The sequence below is a fragment of the Argentina anserina genome, chromosome 5 (genome assembly GCF_933775445.1).
Source record: "Argentina anserina chromosome 5, drPotAnse1.1, whole genome shotgun sequence".
In the NCBI taxonomy this organism is placed as follows: Eukaryota; Viridiplantae; Streptophyta; class Magnoliopsida; order Rosales; family Rosaceae; genus Argentina; species Argentina anserina.
The window spans coordinates 12,749,820-12,770,134 of NC_065876.1; the positions used below are offsets into that span (position 1 = coordinate 12,749,820).

A 20,315-nucleotide genomic window follows, 5' to 3' on the forward strand; every position below is an offset into this window, starting at 1 on the left:
TACATTTTTCACGCATTTTACTATGCTTTAGAAAATATTTTTTTAAAGTATATTTTTATATTTATTTATATAATATGTTTAATTTGATGAAAATTATCTAAAACGTTTGAATTATAAATTTCATTATATCTAAATACAATAAATTGGTAAGTTCTTATGTATATTTGTTCTTTTTTTATGTGTATAATTATATATTTACACATTTAACTACTAAAAAGGTTTACGGTCATATGCGCTTCAAATTTAAAGTCTTAAGACTCTTAAGAAAATATTTTGGAATACAAATTCGCTTTTTAAAACATTGATTATACGTATGCTTATCAGTTATCAATCTCCTCGACGTGATGTAACAAACTGAAGCTACGTACATGTTTTTGATCCGTCGACCAGAAAAGGAGGGAAACCATAACCGATTTTGCGGAAAAGGCTTCCACACTTCCAACTTCCAAGAAAGAGATTTGCTCAAACAGACTAGTCCATAGTTAATATTTCATCACATCTTTAAGCAAATCAACATGAGTGAAAAAACACAGTCGGATCCTAGTTCGTCCATGTCTCTGGTTTCCAGGTTGGATCATCTAGAATTCATTGTAAGCTCATCTACCTCTGAAACTTTTTGTCCTCTTTTTTTTCTGATTACTTTAATCCTTTCATGATGATTTGGGGTTTGATTGGATTTAGATGAAGTATTTGGAAAGAAAGCAAACTTTGGCGAAATTGGAGAGTAATAATGGTTCTACTTCTGCTGGAGGAGAACTGAAGAAGAAGCAATGCATGCCAGTGGATCTGGCATTGAAAGAGTCTTACTTTAAAGGCTCACTCATGGATAGAGTGGCTTCTCTTGAAAATAGGCTTTTTCAGGTTCTCTTTCTCAAGTGTTACTAGATTATTACTACAATTTTACTAGCTAGGGTCTCATGCGTGCTTTTTTTTTTTCTTCCTCAAAGTTTGCAATATATGAATCTAATAGGTTTGATTGAGTACTAATGGTTAAGTACCGATGGAATGAATGTTTTATATTTATATGAGCTAATTCAGGCTTACGTTAGATTGTTAGGGTTGTTTATAAAACCCAGATTGAGAACTAGTCCACTGTACGTAGAATTATTTTACTGCTTATAATTTGTTGTCATACTCGATCACTTTCATGTGGTGGTTTCAGCTGTGCATAGAGAAGGAATCAAGCAGCTCATCAAGCACTTCTACACAAGCATCATCAGGTGAAACCTACTGGAGCCACCAATCGAAGGGCGAATCATCCTGCTCGCTCCCAACTTTCAATTCCAATATCAATCCCTTTCATCTTCACAATATCCGACTCTCCCAAATCCCTACCACCAGGCCTGACATTCAGGTACGTAACTAATCAACACATTACTATCAAGCTAGTTCATCATAAGATCCATATCAAGACAATAAAAGCTAGAGGAGGACAATTTTTAATTTCGTGATATCGAGGATGTTTTCGGAATATCTTTTCTTTCATCATCTAACATGTTACTGCGCTCTTCATCCTCCCTTGTTGGCTTTAGTTTGTTTGGGTTTTGTTTTTGGCATTTTACAAATTTGGATGCAATAATGTGTATGGATATAGATCTGGTCTATACTCGACAGTGGATGATGACATACCCTTGCATATATAAAGCTTATAGAGTTATAGATGTCTATGTGCCCTGAAACGTTCTTGAATGAAGCTTTTTAATTAATTAGGGGTCGCATCAAATTATTCTCCTAAAACGCATTCTTATTCAACTTTAATGGTGGTTTAGAATGGGGTACAACTAATGTTGGGTTACTGTGCAGGAACAACCCGATGGAGAGAATGTCCTAGAGCAGAAGAAGATGAGTTCAGGTTCTCCTGCTCAACGAAATCATAGGAAGAATAAGAAGAAGAAGGCAACTAGGGCCAATAAGGATGAAAAATCTCTCAAAACTGAGAAGAGAATCTCTTCCATTAGTTGGCCACACCTCAAATTATTGGGCTGCTAGTCTTTTCTCTTTTAGCCTATTTATCATCAAGCTGGGAATCGATATAAAAACAAAATCAGTAGTCTAGCTGGTTTCCTTGAAATTCAGTAATGAGCATGACATTATCAAACTTTTAATAATCAAATTATTATATTCCATCTTTTCAAAAGCAAAATTTTAATATTCCATTTAACTCAGTCATAGTGAAACGAGTAAATGAAATATCGATTTGTTGAATTTTCATTAGACATATCAGACTAGTTATGAAGCTCAACATTTATCTCTTGTTTATTTTCTCGACCTTACGTTCCTATGCTAAGAATATTGGAGTTAATAAACCTTAGTACGGTAGTAGCGTGTGATTGTCATCTTATTAGGGCTTTGTTTCTTGACTTTCTTCCACTTAACGTTAATGTGGTATCAAAATAACATCGTTTTCCCCCCATTAAAACCAGAAAAAAAATTCAGTGTTCCCGGAGAACCACGTGACGATGTCCAGTGGTCCTCATCACCTGTTATATTTTGACACATTGATTTATGACACTAAAAAAATAATTTTACATACTTTTATTATTTGTGAAATAACTTTCATGAGTATTGATAATTTTGAACTAGACTTTAGGGTTTAGAGTTTAGAATTTAGGGTTTAGAGTTTAGGGTTTAGTGTATAGAGTTTTAGAGTATACGGTTTAGGGTAAATGGTTTAGGGTTTGGAGTTTAGAGTTTATGGTATAAAGTTTTAGAATTTAGGATATTAGAGTGTATGATGCAAGGTTTTAGAAAAAAAACTCAAAATAATTTTTAATAAAATAACTTATATATAATTTTTAAAATAAAATTCTAAATATTAAACAGTAATTAAAATATAGTACCACTAAACATTAACTCTTTGTTCTCCGAAAAATTAATAAATTCCTCATCAAAACCATTATAGTAAAGAATTATAAAACATATCATCTACATGATGTTCTCTCGAATATTCTAGGCTTCTCTCCAAATTGTCTTAAATATAAAATGAACTTCGAGAACGATTTTCCATTTCTCTTTACCTAACCCGCAAAGAGGGGTCTTCAAATTGTGTGCTCCGATCCAGATTCGAACACCAGAGTTTAAAATAACAATTATTGATGACTACAGCAATAGCTAAGCTATATCATATAATAAAACTAACGAGTAATCATTTGGCCTCCAATGGCTCGACTCATCTCTCACTACAAGCCATTGATGAAGCCTGTGTTTTTAATTCATTACTTAGCTATCATTCTAATAATAGGGTGATTTAAAATTAATTGACCAGAGAATAAAGACTAAACCCGGGCATTATCCTAAACAATTTGCACCAATTACCAATATATCCAATATCCTCTTTTTTCTACGTTCTAAACTCTAAAGGGTCAAGAGATTAAAGGAATACACAATAACCACATAACCAAAAGTAGAAAAATACTTAAATATTGAAGGGAGCAAGCAATCGTGGGCAAAGTTGGTTTAGCAAGAGTTGGATAATTGGATTCTTTATGTCGTTCTATATGTTAAATTTTTGAACTCGATCTTTATATTTATATACGATTAATAATTTGTTTTGATAAAATTGAGGTATGTTCCCTAGAGCTTTTTAAGTTCGGACTTTAGACTTTGGGGTTGTTAGCTATACGGTTTATTTTGATGATGCCCTTAGAGTATTTATATAATTTAACAATGCTAGTTATATTTTAGTTAAATTTCAACTAAAATATTTTAAAAATTATTTTAATTAATTAATTTAAAAATATGCTTACGCCAATTTTTTTATTTTAATTTTATTTAAATTTAAAATATTTATTACATAATTAAAAAATATTTTAAATTTATTTATAAATTATATATGATTCCGGACACACAATCAATCCGGTCTCCCCCAATTCATTTTCTCCATCTCCATCTCCATCTCCATCTCCATCTCCATCTCCATCTCCGTCGTCACCTCCTCCATGCCTTCCCAGCCTCATTCAATATAACCTTCAATGCCACCATCGTCTCCGTCGTTCTCTCTGTAAGATATCATATTTTAGCACTATTTGAATATTAAAAGCAAAGAAAGACTGAAAATGGAGAATACTACGAAAGCTTGTATTGATATTCTGATAATTATACAAAAGACTTGTCTGTCATAACAAGAACAATAGTGGCTTTATATAGAGGGCAGAGGTTCATGCTAGAGGCTGGAAGAAAGCTCTAGATCTTTAAAGGAGATGCACCCACGTAGCTGATCCAAGGAGTGAACAACCATGATTTAGGAGTGCAGCTCAAGTAAGGATGAGTATTGCTGAGACAGATTCTGTTGATAAGAATGAGCATTTGCATAGTACAGCTGTATTGGAGATGACTTGTTTTCTCGTGCAGGCAAGGCAGAGACGTTGGCATGAGTATTAGCTTCACTAGGCCCATAAGTCTTTGCACACTCTTGTTTGCAGACCTCTGTATATCATCAGAAATGATGTGATTGATGTTACTACTCTCAATACTCTCCAACAAGATCTTCTAAGGCCACGATCCCTTCTCTTCATCTTTGGGTCTTATTCTTCTATATTTCTTTAAAAGGTAAATTCCTCCTGTTACCTGATGTTTGACCTAAGAAGCACGGAAATGTGCATACATTTTCCTGTTTCTGAAGCTGAATCACTCCGGAACTACTTCGGAAACGTCCGGAAACGCTCGGAAACGCGCCGGAAACGCCCGGAAACGTGTTTCCAGAAAAATGAGTTTTGGAAACGCGAGTTTCTAAAAAATAAAGGTTTGTTTATGTTTTTTTTTATTTGAGATTTTGAGTTACTTAAACTAAAAATTTGTTATTATATTTTTTTGTATAATTTATATATATTTATAATTTTTTTTTATTTCGACGTTTCCAAAACTTACCCGCTTTCTAAATTTTTTGAAAAACACACATCCGCGTTTCCAAACGTTTCGCTTCCACGTACCCGTATCCGATTCCGTGCAGCATAGTGTTTGACTACTTAGACAATTTGGTACATGATGTATGAAAGCGGACAATTTGGTACCTAAAGTTCTCAAATTTAGGTCATTTTGGTACTTATGTCAATTTTGACCATATTTTCAGGGTTATTTCCGTCATCTTATCTCAATTTTACTTCATTTTTTTATAATACCTCCAAATTGCCTCTAAGTTATCACTAAAAATTTGATAACTCATCCACTTAGTATCTGTGATGATTTACGTATATAAGTTTTCATAATGTAGCTATCAATCTAAATTAATTTTAATTATAAGTAATTAAACAAAATTTTGATAAAAAGTACAATTGCATAAAGTCAATTTATTTCATTTGCAGAAAATAATTAGGATACAATAAGTATATTAAGAAAAAAAATTATTTTCGATATATGCGAAGTAGATGCTAAGTGGAGTAGATATATCAATTTAATTATCTCTAAAGAGAGGCAATTATAGGAAGAAATGAAGAAAAATGTGAATTTAATGAATTTAGGACTAGAATGACGGAAATAATCCTGAAAGTATGGTCAAAATTAATAGAGGTACCAAAATGGCCTAAATTTGAGAACTTTAGGTACCAAATTGTCCGCTTTCATACATCAGGTACCCAATTGTCCAAGTAGCCAAACATCAGGTATCATAAGAGGAATTTACCCTTCTTTAAATGGTGGGTGGGAACAAACTACAGTCAATTCCGGCCACCAAACCCATGCCCAGAACCGACCCATGCCGGCTCCTAAGTCGCCATTTTCACAACCAACTTGATCGACCAGACCCGACGACAACATTTCGGTGCCAACAGTTCAACCAATATGGAGGCTTTTTCTTCATCTCTACAACCTTCTCTATCTCCATCGTGGTCTTAAGTATGAGTTCTCAAACTTAGATTGCGATGTAACATCATCCATTTAATTAGTTTTCATGTGTTTATGTATTATGAGTTTATGATAGCTTGGCTGGGTACGGTAGAGGTGGAAAATGAGCCGAAAAGCCCGAGCCGGTACGGGCCCGGCCTGTTAAAAGTCGGCCCGGTATGGCCCGAAACCGTTATTGTAATGGGTCGGGCCGAGATATTTTAGCCCATGGGCCCGACCCGGACACGATAAATTCATGAGCCGGTCCGTTAAACACATAATTTTATATTATTTATATAAATATTTAAACAATTATCATTATTAAACTTGAATATTATAACTTTCAAATTAAAATGTCTTGATTATTTCATTATTTTAACTATAATATTTCACAAATATTATCAAAGTAGTGAAGAAAACGTCATTATTTTGACATACATAACGTTTTAAAAAATAAACTTATATAATATGTTGTGATATTTTATTTATTTTACTATTTTAAATAGCTATATAAAACAAATATTTTAATTACATAATATTTTTTATTATAATTGTGTCTTATAATGCTAATGGGCAGGGCCAACCCGCTTTCTAGCTCGGCCCGACATAGTCATGGGTCATGGGCCGGCCCGAATCCGGCACGATAAATAAATAGACCGGCACAAACACGGTTTTGACTCGCATAAAATGAACCGGCCCGACCCATTTACCACCTCTAGGGTACGGTAAAGTCTATTTGGATTTTCAATCTATGAAACATCCATTTCATCCAAGGGTGTAAGTTAAAAGTCTGCACGAAAGGCTGTAAAATAGCGGTCCACAATTGAAGCGCTCCCCAATTGCAAGTGATGGAAATGACACTCAATGGAAGCAAAGATCAATTTTCATCCTCACTCGTTTTCAAGATATCATTATCATAGAGAATTATATATCACATGTTCAAGCGAGTGTTTACGAACACATTCTTCAGCGCCAAACGAAGGCGACAATTCATATCCATATCCATATCCATTTCCAATTGAGCTTCTATTCCACATTTGCAATAACGAAACAAAACCCTAATTGGGGCAGTCATGTATGTCCAATTAGAATGGTTAATCAGCATAGCTGGAATATATGTGGAATGAAAGGGACGTTTACTTTTGGAAAGGGGAAACCACGCAAGCTCCAACACCTCTCAAACAATATTAAACTCTCCGAAGACTAAGGAATAATCCGTCGAGTCTTACTCACATCAACAATAAAACAAAGAACCTCTTGAGCTCAGCTAACTCAGATTGAATAATTATAGAGGGATACATGTACGTATATAAATATATATATATATATATATATTCTGTTAATGATCCTTCTTTCGATGTCTCAAATTATATTCGTACATAACTGGGTTGATTTTCTTGTTGGTAAGTCATATCTAAACTAACTTATGTAGTTATGAGATGCTCGATTAATGTATATATACTTGCATTCCACCCAGTGGCGGACCTACATGAGAGCTAACCCAGCTTCAGCCCGATAAATTTTGAGGGACCACGTTGAAAAAAAAAACAGAAAAACCGGGTAAATTTAGAGAGAGAGCAAACCCAAGAGAATTTTACGGGAGTATTTTATTCACTTACCTAAAAACTGCCAGGTAAAGTTTGGACCTTGGGTCCGCCTCTAATTCAACCAGTTTTGAAAAGAGACCACTACTTGTTGTGCTTCACTATCATCTTCTACACTCTCAAATATAAAAATATCAGATAGGGCCATCCTCATGGTTCTATGTAGAGTGGCTAAAACGAGTTGAAAAAAATATATCAAAATGTCAAACATTAAATGTCGTAAAGACCTCTTCATATATCGTCTTCATTCAACACCAATTAGAACATTATGAGTCAAGGTAGTTAACGAAACGAGAAGTTAAAAGAAAAAGGCTCCGACTTCTCCGGAGCAACCAATAAGGGGAAATTTAGGGTTTTCTCCTCGCATAGGCAGTTAACTCGATTTACTCAGACTAGGCAGTGGCGGTGGTGATCTGATTCTATCTAAACCATCTGGTGATGAGACTCGAATCTTGAGAAAGGATGGCTTCCGACATGCCGATTGGAAGTTGAGGATGTCGACATAGGTTTTAATGGTTGCAGCGATGCAGACTGTGTTGATCAGGTGCGTATGTCGAGCGGGGAAGTGGTTGAACTAGGAGGATCTCTGGTTACGGTTGCAACGACGGATTTGTACTGGAAGAGGTGGCCGCCAACAACGGCAATTGTGGTGGATGGACGGTTAAAGAACACGCCTTGGGATTGGGTTGTTACGATCTGGGTTTGGGCTTAGCAACCTAGTGGGCCCATATATGGGCTCATACCTTGGCTTGTAGGCTTTGGAAGATTTTGGGCCTAGCTGATTGGGCTTGAGAGTGAGGATGCTGAAAGCCTTCAGACGGAGGCGAATGGCGAGTAGTTTCTATGCTGCTCTATAAAAGATTTTTCTTCTTGTTTTTTCTTTCGATTTTATAAATATTGAGTGTACGTAAATTAATATCCCAAGCTCAATGTGTTAGTGTCCAAAGTCGTTAAATTAGACGTGAGAGAGTTACTAAGCTTTAGTTTATTGCTTTAGTGTTTTTCTGTTTTTTTTTCGGACATTTTCATATTTTAGTTTGTATACGAAACTACTTTTATGTTTTTTTTTAAGTTAGTATGTATGAGACATGGCATGTCACCTCTTATATTTGATTCTTATGATTTTGCATGGCTTAATGTCAAATGAAGTTTATTCATTCTCTTAAAAACAATTGAAACATTATGAGTCGATATATGCACGTGATTGTTATACAATAATTTCGAACTCATGTAACTAGTTACTGTCGTCTTTAAACTCCTAATCAAAAATGTCAATGAATCCAATGATCATACCAAACCATACGAAACTAGTTCAGAAGAACACAAGTTCCGTTTAGGTTCACGGAAACTTGGAACTGTGCCGCTCAAACCTACATGTAGACAAATTTCTTATCGTTGGTCTGAGAACGACAAAATTTAATTTGCAAAAATATAATATCGAAGGGACAGAACGCGGCTTGCAGCTGAGCCAGCTGACCTGGAGCAGCCACCTGTCCGCATCACCAAGTTGACACCTTTTCATTTACTCTTTAAAAACAAAACCAACATATTTCAATTAAAATCCATAAAATGCCCGTTCTATCCCTACCATCCTACAAAATTCTCGCTTCATTTAAACACAACACCCCGCAACCCAATTCTTCTCTCTCTTCTGTCTCAAAAAAAAAAATCTCTTTTCTCTCTCTCTTCTCCCCAATGGAGAACCCACCACCAGCGGCGGCGGAGGGATCGACCGAGCAAGACCCGGAGAGGTCGCAGCACCACCTCACAGTCCCATCCGGACTGACCAAGTCCGAGTTCGACGACCTCAAACCCGCCGTGGCCGAGTTCCACACCTATAACGTGGGCCCGGGGCATTGCTCCTCCCTACTGGCGCAGCGCATCCACGCGCCGCTGGAGACGGTGTGGAGCGTGGTGAGGCAATTCGACCGCCCCCAGACGTACAAGCACTTCATCCGGAGCTGCACGGTGAGAGAAGGCTTCGTAATGAGCGTGGGATGCACAAGGGAGGTCAATGTAATCTCCGGGCTACCGGCGGCGACGAGCACGGAGAGGCTGGAATTGCTGGACGAGGACCGACACGTCACCGGATTCAGTATAATAGGAGGGGAGCACCGGCTGAGGAATTACCGGTCGGTGACGACGGTGCATGGGTTCGAGAGGGAGGGGAGGATCTGGACCGTCGTTTTGGAATCGTACGTGGTGGATGTGCCGGAGGGGAATAGCGAGGAGGACACGCGGCTGTTTGCTGATACCGTGGTCAAGTTGAATCTGCAGAAGCTGGCGTCGGTCACGGAGTCCATGGCCCGTGACGGTGACGCTAACTCCCAGGTCTGAGACTCTGAGACGAATTACATTTTGTTGCCTTCTCTGGTTAATTGTTTTTCTCTTTGTACTTTTATTTTGTTACGCTCTGTGGGTAATTGTTTTTTTTTCTGTTGTTGAATCGCGAAATTGTCCTTGGCTACAATGGATTGACAGAAATAACGTGGTTGGGAAACTGGGAATTGCTGGCAATTTTAGTCAATTTGTGTACAGTTGAGGATTTTGCATGTGAATATTTTTGATTCAGCAAGTTTGTGTAGCAACTCAACACTCCAAGAGATTAGCAACTCAAACTAATTATTGCATTCTTTCTGCCTCATGTTATCAGTCTTGAGATTATCAATTTTTCGATGTGGTGTTCGAAATTCTGTAGTGTTGAAAACCTTGGGCGACAGCAGGTAAATATGGTTGAAATAGTACACTAGAATGAATTTTGATGAACTTATGCTGGGAGCCGAACTTACAGACAAATAATTACCAGGCGTAATGAGCTAGCTATTTATTTTTGCTACAGGAGATTGGAATCTATGCTTTTGACACTTAAAAGTTTCGATGTATGTCCATGAATGCTAATTTTCTCAGAAAAGGAAAGTGCTAATCACAATTAAGAATGCAGCATCCAAATCCATTAATGAAGTGACATAATAGTAAAAGAAACATTTTCTTAATTAGAAGGGAGAAGGTGCGAGCTGAGTGGGTATGGACCGACCATAGAAAAGGAGGAGGTGCAAATTGAGGTTCAATGAATTGAACTGACACTGTTGCTGGTTGATAATACTTATAATAAATAGTATTAGAGTCTCCGCTGCCTCTTCCACTCCCTGTCCTTTATCACTTGTCAGTTCCTTTGAGGGGACGACATCAATTGCCATGACGCAGAAAAGAAAGACATGGTTATAACCAGGTTGTACCAGGTGGGTGTTGCAGTGCTCATTGTTTTAGCGAGGCTTAAGTTGCCGATCGATTCACGGCAAAAAAAGAAGAAGAGAAAAAACATGAATCGCTCACAGATAACGCACGGTTTTTGAAGTCATATTAAGCATGTCCTATAGTATACAATAATTTACTTCATACACACGCGAACATGTATCTTATCAGTCGATGCTACGAGATTATTCCTACTATTTCTTGATACAAATTTGGCTATAGAACTAAAATCTCACTTTTAAGGTGGGCACATCACACTTCCAATTATGTCGATTCTTTTTGTTATGTGTTTAGATGCTGACTCTTTTCGTTAAGACAATGAAAATTCAAAATGTTTTCTAAATAGTTAATACGATATATAATATGTAGATATATACACTCAACGATCATAGATACCTGAATCGTCAAAATAAAACAAACTGAGCTAATTATTTCCTCACTTAGCCACCCCATCTGAAGTATAGTCGGAGCTAATAATTGGTAGAAAAAGAAGAGGTTAAAAATAGAAAATCAGTCCCACACCCGAGTATATTTTGAAAGCTCCTACTAACTATTTCTCATTCTATTTCTATTTTCTTGATCAGATCATTCTATTTCTATTTTGAGCTAGCAACTGAAATTAGGGTGAAAATTTCCTTATATGGTAATAACTAATAACCATCATCATCGGGCACCATCTTATAAATACAGCGACCTGCTGCAAAATTAAATGTGTTGGTTGTCTTGGTTGGTGCCCTTGGGCGGGGTAGCAGTAGCTTCATTGGGGTTAACGTTAAAAGGCAGTTAGTCAACGTCGGGCTTTGGATTGGATGGTTAATGGTTTATCTCGTTTTTTTTTCCTTTGTCAACATCTTTTGACTCTACACCCTGCGTTACGCAATTTTTTTTAAACAAATTTTAAGTCTCGATCAGTTTCGATTGAAATGAAATGAGGTCGGTACTATTTGAGCTTGCAAAAATTAAGGTTTTTAATCTATGTTCAAAATATCAGCGATATCGGTGATATATTAGCAAAAATCAATGCTTTTAAATTTTAATACAGGGGTCGTAAGTGAATACTAGGTCATAGGGTGATTGAAGAAGCTTTTTTGTTTCGCTTGCTCCGGAGACATGATACCAGCCGTCAAGCTTAGATATTTTCGCCATTATTAACAGCTAAAAAGAAACGTGTGTAGGTCGCCTTGTTCACTTATTAGTTTATCCTCAATTCCTCATTCATGTAAAATATTTTTTTTTAAATCTCACTAGAAATTCTTCATTAAGCATTGGTTGGTTTTTAATTATGATTTGATTGTGTGCTTAATTTGTTTATACCACGTGAAGAGCACCATGATTGTACAACAATCTACAACTAACACCAAAACCTTAAGAAAGCGACTTGCTTGGCCTTGTTAGGCCGTAAATACTAAAGATGATGTGCGCAACTTGCAACATGATGATTAATTCAAGTGCTTCCTGTGTGATAAATGGGGTTGGGATGCTGGAGAAAGCTGGTGAAAGAGTATACGATATTTTGTTGACAATGTGCTCCATCTTTCCCCATTTGTATCGTAAGTGCCACACTAAGACCATAAATAAAATCGAAAATGGAGTTCACCATTACGTATAATCCAACTACATTACTATACACAATCATGTTTGACGGGACGTGGGTGCAACCATGCTGAAGCAAATCTAAGTTGTGTTCATACGAATTATATTAAACTTCAAAGGACTTTTACCACAGATATAAGCCTATAATCTGAATAAAAATGTGGAATCTCATATGAAAAGTTGCCTCTATGCTTGAAATCTACTCTCATTGTATATTAGGATATCAATGATGAACCAGCTCCTATAGAAGTAAACTGATCGACTTCACAGAATTGTATACAACGTAAAATTCAGACCAAGAGTCTATATATTGATAAGCAGATCTACCTTATTAGGATATCAATGATGAACCAGCTCCTATAGAAGTAAACTGATCGACTTCACAGAATTGTATACAACGTAAAATTCAGACCAAGAGTCTATATATTGATAAGCAGATCTACCTTATTTCCAAGTGAAGCTCATAATGCATCTTGAAATAGCAAAAGTTCTGATCTATTGCCATCATTTGAGTACTCGTGAAAAAAAAGTGCTCCAAGACGTACACCAGCTAGCTACAACTCGAACAAGTTGGTATTTATATCAATGTGTTGAGGAAATATTTGAATCACAGCTGTGATCAGTGGTGGGAGGTGGACTTCATTCAGCTATAATCATTGTTGTCTAACAATGTTGAAAGATACAAGTCATCAGAGCCGGCACGAATAGACTTTTTACTGCATTGCAAGTTATAACAGCTCAACTTTAGCTTCTATAAATTTTTCAGTGCGTAAATTCAAATGTAAGGAATTGAACCTCACGCATTTCACAACCATTTACGGCTAAACTCATAATTAGCCTGGACTGATCCTAGTCTTGCTTGCTAGCAAAGAAAGTAAAATTGCATTCTTTTACTTTTCATAACGCAACATATTTCTCAATTTTGTATTATGCAAATATATGTAAAAGACTGCAAAATAAGTGGTGTGATCTGTGCAAATTAATTAAATGAATCAATTTGAACTGAAGCATATAGGATTTATTAAGTTTATAATGCTATGAACCTAGTTTAGTCGATGTGAAGATGATACAATCCCATTTGATTCAAGCGACCTTTCTCGCTTTCACTAGTTCAACTGATGTAGACTAAAAGGGCCAATACCCCAATAGTCTACGTACTGTTGACAGGTGCTGCCTGCAGTTCACCAAGATCATCATACTGCGGAGTCCGCAAATCAACTGAGAATGGGTCTGCTCTGCGATATGTAATACCCTTGTAACTTGGAATAGGATTTCCCTTTGGGAAAAACAAGAATACTTTGGCAATTACGAGCAGAATTTATCCATGAAAATGCAACTGATAATTGCCAAGATTTCGTAGACCTAGTACTTTTGCACTTCGAACGTTGGACAAAAAGGTTGCACATTGCAGGGAACAACACTAGGCGATGCTCTCACTTTCGTTCAACCCTAACCAAAGTTCTAATAGACCGCAAAATCAGCTTAACCTCATTCTTTCTGAAAAATTATTTTATATACCCGTCATATATCTCACATGGTGTACTCCTTTAATATTATTGGTATATTTTTTACTGTGATTGTTTCTGATTGAGTTTTATATATAAATAAACTTTTGTCATTTTCATCATGTGCATGTTAATTATACCATGTCGTAATATGATTGGATTAGTACACCACATAACAGTACTACGTGGTGTGGCAGGTACGCAGAATAATTACTCATTGTTCCTAGTTCAACAAGGAATACTGATTCTAGAACTCCTACTATACCACAACACCAACTCTTGTTATCTGTTTGACTCTACAATTATCTCGTGCAACTAGCTAGAATATATATGATAAGTATAGATATCGATGATCATCTCATGTAAATGATTCTTATGAGATAATAACATATTGTAATCCTCTCATGTTGATTGTAATCCTTCTCAACAAAACCTTTCAACATCTTAATTATAGCAGGAACACGAGAGCCCGAACCAAAAACCTCAACCGTGTGAACAACCTTAGGCAATGCTCTCACTTGCATTCAACCTCAATTTTATTACTCAGCACCTTCTTCAACTTCCCACAAGCAACTCAAAACCGATGGCAGGCCCTTGTGTTCTGGAAAACATTGATCTTGTATGCGAAAGTATCACAGAAAATTGACAGAATAGTACTTAATCAAAATCCCAACCTCCTCAAATGAATGAGCTAGTATTTTCATCATGCCGTTTGTAAAGGTAGCAATGCAAACTTGCATGCTAGCAAATCCAATATCCACAAAAGCAACATCAAGATGGTTGTGTTTACTTTCCGTTAAATCCGTCTTGTAAACACTATAATCCAATACAGGCGCTGTAGTCACATTAAACAAGCACAAGGGCTTGAAGCCAGCAAATGTCGCCACGTCACGATCTTCTTTGAAGATCAGTGACATAAGAAGGAATTCCAATACAGCAGTCTACAGGTGCATTGGATGTTCTTCTCCACCATGCTTTCCAGATGAGAAAACACCATGGTCAGAAGTTAGGATGTCCTAAATGTGATCGCTTTTACCAAACAATGAACAGTAATCAATGGATACCCATCAGACCCTTCAGCAACATTAAAAGGCAGCAACTTCAGATCACTCTGCAACACAGGATCAGAGACTCAGAGTATCTGCGGCCAATCAAGCGTTTAATTTGAGAGATTGAGTTGGGGAGCAGGAGGCTATGTGTTGTGAAATTTAATTATAACTCGCAAGCGCACGAATCGTTGTTAGTATAGTGTGCAAGTACGAGGTTGTTCCAACTAGAGAGTGAGAATCCATTTAATCCTAGCCTAATTGATCTATACTAAGAACATAGATTTTATGTTTTCAAATAACAAATTATAAACAAACAAACAAGATAGAACTTAGAGTGTCAGAATCAACCGCTAACGATCATATTTATGTATCAATGAAACTAATAGTTTATTTTATATCTTTAGATGACAATTCTCGTATCTACGTCTAGGTACGGCACTTAGACCATATTTTTCCTTAAGTATATGATACTCTTCAGGTACGGCAGATGTCATATATCTTAGCATGAAGTCTATCCAAGTACAACATAAATTTAACATGAATAACTCATTACGTTCTAAAAAACAAGAGTCATGCAAACCATTACTTCAGGTACAACAATAATGTAATTCACAACTCTTAATCACAAGAAGCTAAGTTAAATTATATTGCAGGTACGCCTTAAATTCATCTTCTAATTACTAGATGCAAAGCCCTAAGGTGATCAATCAAAGAATTTAAACATAAAACATCAATTCAAATAATGACTAAGCATTCATCATAAAAAAACTATAAATTCATCAATAAAACATCAAATTACATAAACAATCATGATATGACATTATTCTAATCCTCGAAAAAGGTTTAACAAATTATAATCAAGGAAAACATAACAAAAATAAAATAAAAAAATGAAATGGGGAAAATTTATAAATGGTTTATGCTCCTTAAGCGTCTACATTGTGCTCGGTAGACCTCCCCTCATATGAAATTTGTGCTCTCTTATATAAGAAAGATTATTACTCATCTTTGACTTTAATTTCCTTGTAAGACTTGGTTTCAGACTTCTATCTTGATATGAAATGAGGAAACCTTGAAATATCTCTTGTAAAACTAGGAATCCATGTACTCTTTGCATCTTCATCTGAATCATTGACCTTAATGTATTAAAATTGAATGAACTTGCCAACACAACTTGAACTCTCTATGAATGCTAATGAACCCGAGCAGATTTCAGCTCTGACATCTCATCACTCAAACGTTCATAACTTCTTCTCAGAGTATCGAAATTAAGATCTATAAAATCCTACAGAAAATAGATATCTGTATCTTTCCAATGATATAAGGGTCATGGTCTGATTCGTTCTAAAACTCTCATAGTAGCTCGGAAAAATTGGACGTTCTGCAAGAGTAGATTCTAACAATGAAGTTCATAGTCGCCATTTAATCTTTGTTAACTCATTTTAACTTCTTTTCTTCTTCTTTTTGACACAAACCTACAAACACACTAAAATAACATAAATCAATTATAAATTAGAGAACTAAACATATAAACCAAGGATATGATGCATATAAATATACAATAATATAAGCACATCACTGCTGATCCAATAATCGCTGCTTATCTCCAAAACAAACTACAGTTCGAGTTTGATGTGTACTGGATACTGCTACCCCTCACCACAGCTACAGTGTAACTGTCATTGCCAATATCAAATCCAGCTATGCTACTCCTGTGCCTTGCATAACTTCAAATCTGGGGATCCACAGATACTCTCAGATTCAAATCAGCAAAAGACAGTAGTGGCCTTGAGGAGGTTTAGAATGAACAAATTGACCTTTACTCAACTGGAGTTCTAGAAAATACCGACCTATTTCGGACTTTCGGTCAGTATTTATCCGTGATTAAAGGATCCCAGATTCTTCGAATGGCTTTCATTACGTATAATATTCCAATTCCGAAGATAATATAGATCATCTTATTAGGAGCCTATTAACTGTCTTGTATACCTACAATATTTATGCAATTCAAGTTCACTGTCTATAAGTCGCTCTATGCGAAATAATGCATTAATTGGTTACACTGCTTCTGTTAAATATCATCCGGTGCTAGGTACTATCAGTGATTCATGTAGCAATAATAAGCAGCTGATTTGGGTTGAATCCAACAACCGTTGTGTGATGCCTGAGGAGTAAGCTTACAGAGCCATGGCTTTCTAACTTAATTATTATCATCCTGTCCTGGCCTCAACCTATAACAACAGCAATTCAAAGCTGAAAGAGCACGTGTCCTGCATCATCTTCTGGCTAAAAATATGTAAAAATGGGGCATGGAAGGTAAGCACTTAATCCCCTATGTCACCTATTTAGGTTATGATCAAATGAATCGGAACTGCTGCATTTTAATTACTTCGACCTTCTAAAACTTGACTTCAGCTGGTTCCTATATTTCCTCAGTGTGCCAGAGTCTAGGTAAGGAAAATTTTGCATTTGAGAACTAAGATACGAGGACTCATGGAAATATCTGTCTAACCAACACATCTCACTTAATACTCTAAGGAGGTACCTCCTGATTTTGTTCCTGTTACCATATAATACAAACCCCATCAGACCCTTTATAGTTACTAACATTCTACAACATTTCTCTGCCACCCATGTTTAGTAAAGAATTCATGAGTAGAGTGTAACAAGGTTTGCACCTCAAAACTTCATCATCTTATATTTCATACCACTAGTCAGATTATGAGAGTCAGATTCAGATGCATGCAGGTCTGCAGTAGTGCACATATATAACCCTTAGCAGAGTAGTGTATTAAATGTAGGATAATACAGCAGATCACCAGATCCCATCTTTACATGGAAGCACTACTAACTATTCTAAACATCTCAAGTACATGTTTATAGTGCTAAGAAGGCACCTGAAGAACGTAATGCAAAGTGAATGTTGAATAAATTCGATTATCTAATAAATTTTTCTTCCGAATAAATCTTTATTTCAACATAATGAATACAAATAAGATTACAGAATCTTAGTTTAACTTAATTTCAAACCTGAAACTAGTAAGTGGATGTCAAGCAAGATATCCTACATTGAACAAACGTACAACAAATTCGGAATCAACTAAGATGAAAAATCTGATTGAAAAAGAATTCAACATCAAACTAAGATTTAATTTAGATACCACAATTACAAGAACTCTTTCTAAAGAGCTACATATGTAGTTCAAGTGTCCTACCTCCTTTCAGGTTACAACTTGGGGTTTCTGACTTTCATGTTATACTTATGCTCCTGTCCATCTTCCACTTGCCTCGTTGATGATCTTCACTTTGAACTTGTTGAAAAAAAAATAAAAAAGATAGCAGCTGTTACAGAATTTGGGATTAGCTGCAGAATGTGTCAATGATAAACAAACAGAATCAAATGATCACTACAAGTGATTGAAAGGACCTCTTACACTACCAGTATACAATACATTTTACACGAGAAGCTCTTCGAAGAAGTAGACAAATCTACATAAAAAACGAGCTCAGCAACAAGCATGGAAGCAAAATGCATAACACTGCTGAGATCCCTATTGACCCCTCCATCGCGGACTTGGCATGGGAAAGAACCCTGAAGGAGATAACGGATATAAAAATCCTGGAGAAGGTGGGGCTTGTGGCCCTGGACCTAAAATCCCTGATTGTGAGAACTGAAAATTGGGGGTCAGTGGAGGAAACTGTGTCCCAGGTGAAAGCAATGGATAAGGTGACCGTGGAGATAACAAGTAGTTGTAACTGGTTGGGGATGGCAACAGGAACTGCGAAGTTGGAGAGGGTAAAAGAGGAGGACCATTCATTCGCGGGGATGGGAGATTAGGTGCAGGTGGTACAGGGCCATTCATCCCTGGGGGTGGCTGCGCATGCATGGAGGATGGATGGGGAAGTAAACCAGTTGATGGTGGCTGTCCTTGAATTTGACCTGGACCTTGTGGTTGCGGCTGAGGCTGGTTTCCCCTCGGAGTTGGATCCAACATTGAAGTTTGAAGGTACCGCATATATGCTGAGATTGGAGACTCAGCTGTATTCGGCCACATTGAATCTCCATGTGGAAATGGTGGCATCGGTGTTGGAGATGGTTGTCCAAAATGGGGAGGCCTAAAGGCATTATTGTAAGGAACTGGTGGTGGCGCTGACTGCACAGGGGCCGGAGGTGGGGCTACAGGTCTATTGAGAGGTGTCAATGGAGGAGGTCTAATCTTCTGCAGCCGCATACTTTGGGGTTTGGGGGGACCCTGGGGAGGCCTCGGCAAAGGATCTTGTGATGGCGAACCAGTAAGCTGCTGAACAATGTTCCTAAAGTCATTCTTGCTTATGTTGTACACCTGAGGCTGAGGCTGCTGCCTAGCAGTATTCGCAACATTAGCAGCACCAGCAGTACCGTTACTGAAATTGGGTTGATGCAAAGGGCTCTTCCTTATGTTTTTCCCCATCTTGTTCACCCCCAAATGATCAGCATGCCTATTCGTGGAGTTATCCATTTTTTAAAGGAACACAAAAAAACTCACAAAGCCAACCAATCTACCTTCTGTGAATGCCTCCACAAAGTCAAACCATTCATAAGCTTCAAAAAAAGAGCTCAGAACTTCAAAGATTCAAACTTGAAGCTCAAAGGCAGAAGCTTGAACCACAGTAAACAACTTCATCAAACAATTTCCACATACTTGACAAGTAAAACCTTCATAAATCACCCGGAAGCTCCAAAACCAAGCTCAACACAACCCGAGTTAGCTCAATGACAAGCAAATCCAAACAAATCGAGCACAAAAGCTACCGTTTTGCTCAGCTCACTCCAACACAAAAATCCCAGATACAATTAAAGCTTCAAACAACCAGCAACAACAAATCTGACTTTTTTCCTTGTCTGTAGTCTAACCCTCAAAACAGAACAGACCCAAAGCCCAAATCAGCCAACAGAGAACAACCCAACAAAGATTTGAAACACAACACACAAAACCCAACTGCGAAAACTCCCCAAAACACAAGCACAACAACCCTCCTAGGTTCCAAAACAGCAAGTTGAAGAGTATAAACGCCACGAAAGGGAGGAAAAGTAAGAAACGGAATTGATAGAGATAAAAAGAGAGAGGGGGGAATAGAAAATTACTCTTGACTTGAGCAAGTGATACGGCAAAGAAGAGTCAACCTTCGATCTTTGGGGGTTTCAGTTTCTATCTCCGGGAGAAGCACATCGGGTTTTGGTTTGGTTGGAGTCGGTCAAAGATGGAATGAAATGAGATCAGATGGCTTGTTTGGAGAGAAGGAAAGAGAGGTGGGGGCCGAAGGGTGACGATGACGAATAGCTTGCGTTGAATCGTGTACATTACTTCTGCTACTACTATTCTAAAATGGAAAATGGATGATAGCTAAGCTTGGCTAAAATTATTGGGAGGATAGCCAAAGTCAAATTGATATGGAAATGACGGTGATGTTACTACTCAATTTTCATGTTGTGGGTGGGAATGTGGGAATGTGGG

At 37.1% G+C, this 20,315-nt stretch overlaps 3 protein-coding genes and 1 pseudogene across 3 annotated transcripts; 2 read left to right on the top strand and 2 right to left on the bottom strand.

The window, feature by feature from the left end:
* Positions 1-515: 515 nt before the first annotated feature.
* On the top strand, positions 516-1,989 carry LOC126795538 (uncharacterized). The gene is made up of 4 exons (XM_050522358.1): positions 516-590; positions 682-861; positions 1,163-1,354; positions 1,804-1,989. The coding sequence occupies exons 1-4, from the start codon at positions 516-518 to the stop codon at positions 1,987-1,989; spliced, it is 633 nt and encodes a 210-aa protein (XP_050378315.1).
* A 7,081-nt stretch (positions 1,990-9,070) lies between these two features.
* Positions 9,071-9,948, top strand: LOC126794402 (abscisic acid receptor PYR1-like). The gene has a single exon (XM_050521113.1). It carries the CDS (start codon positions 9,117-9,119, stop codon positions 9,756-9,758), a length of 642 nt encoding a protein of 213 aa, XP_050377070.1. The 5' UTR covers positions 9,071-9,116; the 3' UTR covers positions 9,759-9,948.
* A 4,176-nt stretch (positions 9,949-14,124) lies between these two features.
* LOC126795539 (heat shock 70 kDa protein 14-like) lies at positions 14,125-15,063 on the bottom strand (annotated as a pseudogene).
* A 2,697-nt stretch (positions 15,064-17,760) lies between these two features.
* Positions 17,761-20,111, bottom strand: LOC126793563 (protein HAIKU1-like). Its single transcript, XM_050520123.1, has 2 exons — positions 19,946-20,111; positions 17,761-19,837 (listed from the first exon to the last, which is right to left on the bottom strand). Exon 2 carries the CDS (start codon positions 19,317-19,319, stop codon positions 18,372-18,374), a length of 948 nt encoding a protein of 315 aa, XP_050376080.1. The 5' UTR covers positions 19,320-19,837; positions 19,946-20,111; the 3' UTR covers positions 17,761-18,371.
* Positions 20,112-20,315: the final 204 nt, after the last annotated feature.

Coding starts and splice junctions, on each gene's coding strand:
- LOC126794402 (XM_050521113.1), top strand. CDS start 9,117: ATGGAGAACCCACCACCAGCGGCGGCGGAGGGATCGACCGAGCAAGAC.
- LOC126793563 (XM_050520123.1), bottom strand. CDS start 19,319: ATGGATAACTCCACGAATAGGCATGCTGATCATTTGGGGGTGAACAAG.
- LOC126795538 (XM_050522358.1), top strand. CDS start 516: ATGAGTGAAAAAACACAGTCGGATCCTAGTTCGTCCATGTCTCTGGTT. Junction 591..681: donor TGGATCATCTAGAATTCATT/GTAAGCTCATCT, acceptor GATTGGATTTAG/ATGAAGTATTTGGAAAGAAA. Junction 862..1,162: donor TTGAAAATAGGCTTTTTCAG/GTTCTCTTTCTC, acceptor TGGTGGTTTCAG/CTGTGCATAGAGAAGGAATC.